Source organism: Trypanosoma theileri (assembly GCF_002087225.1).
Source record: "Trypanosoma theileri isolate Edinburgh chromosome Unknown TM35_Tth_122_V1, whole genome shotgun sequence".
NCBI lineage: Eukaryota > Euglenozoa > Kinetoplastea > Trypanosomatida > Trypanosomatidae > Trypanosoma > Trypanosoma theileri.
In genome coordinates this window covers 4,780-6,982 of record NW_021639964.1, presented here as the reverse complement: position 1 = coordinate 6,982, position 2,203 = coordinate 4,780, and the positions used below count along the sequence as shown (strand labels likewise).

At 40.4% G+C, this 2,203-nt stretch overlaps 1 protein-coding gene across 1 annotated transcript; it reads left to right on the top strand.

Moving 5' to 3' along the window:
* Nucleotides 1-581: 581 nt before the first annotated feature.
* Nucleotides 582-1,577, top strand: TM35_001221010 (uncharacterized protein; the record flags this gene model as incomplete). The annotated part of the gene is made up of 1 exon (XM_029031806.1): nt 582-1,577. One exon carries the CDS (start codon nt 582-584, stop codon nt 1,575-1,577), a length of 996 nt encoding a protein of 331 aa, XP_028876897.1.
* Between the last annotated feature and the right edge of the window lie 626 nt (nt 1,578-2,203).

The following is a 2,203-nucleotide window of genomic DNA, read 5'->3' as shown; positions in this document are numbered from 1 at the left end:
CAATTTGTATTCTTAATTGCATACACACGCCAGCATACTCAGTGGACTGTGAGTTATTTTTGTGCGGTTGGTCCTCTTTTTTATTTGTGTTTTTGTTCACGTTTTCTTTGCTTGGGCGCTGTGTGCTTTCTCCTGCATTGATGTGTGTTGGAGTGTTTTGAGTGGAGAAAAATAATAAAGAATACATAAGTATATTTGTAATTGTGCTTGGTCCTACAGGAAGAGGCATTTTGATGTATTTGTGTGCTGTCTACTTTTAATGGTTGTACTCTTTAATTTCTTTTATTTTTTTGAGGGGTTAATTGGGATTATCTGTTTGTTATTGGGTATTGTATGCGTTTTTATTTTAATGTGGGTATTATATGAGTTATGGTTGCAGTTTTCTGCATTGTGTGTGCTTCTGCTGTAATTATTGAGTGTTGTTTGATTTTGTATGTGTTTTTATATTCTGCTTTGTTTTTTAATTGATTTACTTTGTTTCTGTTTTTCTCTCTGTACTCTTTCTTCTTTCTTGTGCATTCCATTGAAGTAAGACAGGTGCAACGATATCCACAATTTCTGCAACCATTGGAAGAATAATAATGATGCGCTACGTGCTGTGTATCCTCGCTCTTCTGCTCTCATGTGCGTGTGTGCACGTCCTCGCTGAAGAAGTGCCTGCCGCCGATCTTTCCGACCAAGTCCCTGATACGGAGAGTGAGACTAAGATTCTTCTTCCAGCTACTCCTAAGTGCGCTAATGGTGGTGCTCCTGAAATTCATGGAGGTTCTTGTCCTTCTGCTCCTGGTGGTCCTTCTGGTGTTCTTCAAACGGCACCTGATGGTGTTGAAGATTGTACACAAGAAACGAATGGTCCTCCGTGTACTCCTAGCGGTGCTGGATCTGAAGTTGCTAGTACTGAGTGTGTGAAACCTTCTCCGGAGGCACGCTGCCCTACCAATGCCCGTGACGCTCAGGAGAATTGCACTTCTGGCGACTCTACTTGTCACAATAAACCACAAGAAGCAGCTGCCGCCAAAACAAGGGAAAATAGTGGAACCAATGGTAACCAACGTCAACGTCCCGATGGTCAAAGTCATCCTGAAAGTAATGAAGAAGAAGCTGCGGCGGATGGTGTACCTGGTGGTGGTGCTTCTTCTTCTTCTTCTGACCATTCTCCTGCTCCTCAACCTCCTGAGAGGAGTGATGGTGAGTCTTCAGTTGATGGCCAAACTGGAAACAATGGCAACCATACAACACGTGAAGGTGAAAATGGAGATAACAATAAAACTGCAGCAACACAAACTTCTGCTGACTCTCCTAACACATCGCCCACAGTGAGTGGTGATGGTTCAGATACTGGAACAGCCGAGAATGAGACTATACCTGCAGAGAGTGAGTCATCAAATAACCAAGAAGGTGTGGGAAATACAGATACCACGACGACCACCACCACAACTACAACAACAACACTTCCTCCTGAACCCATAAACAACAAGAAGGGTGATGCAGACAGCAGCAGCAGTATCAGCAATTCTGTGTGGGTGCGTGTACCATTACTGATTGTGGTTACACTGGCCTGTATTCTTGTGTGCTGATTGTGTGGTGGTGGTGGTGTGACTCAGGTCATCCTTTGTTTTCTTTTTCTTTCCTTTGCATACATCTCTACAGTCTAACTAATCTTCCACCTGTTGGGATTATCTTTTTCTTTTTTGTTTCTTAATGTTAATGTGTTTTGTGTGTTTATCCTATAATAATTATTATTGCTACTCCATTGTGTGTGTGTGTTCTTGGAGACTCTCTCTCTCTCTTTGTGCACCTGGGCTTGCACTGTAATAATGATAATGAACTGTTTTTTGCAGTGAGAGGAAAAATGAAATAATAATAACAGATGAATTTATATTTATAATTGCGTATATATATACATATATATAGACTTACACCCATAGGTGGTGTATATTTCTGTGTTTACTGTGTACGTTGGGCTAATTGCTAATATCTGTTTTGTTTGCTTGTGGTTGCTGATGGGGCATTTTGTTTTTGGAATTGCACTTTTTTGGTATTCTTGTTTTTGCATAAGGGGAAAAATAATAACTTTTACACATTTATTCATATTTGAATTTTCGTTTACCATAAAAGAGAGAGCTATATATATGTGTGTGTTTCCTGCTCTTGTTGCTCTCACATTTGATTTTGCTTTTTCTGTTTCAGGTCAATTGGTATT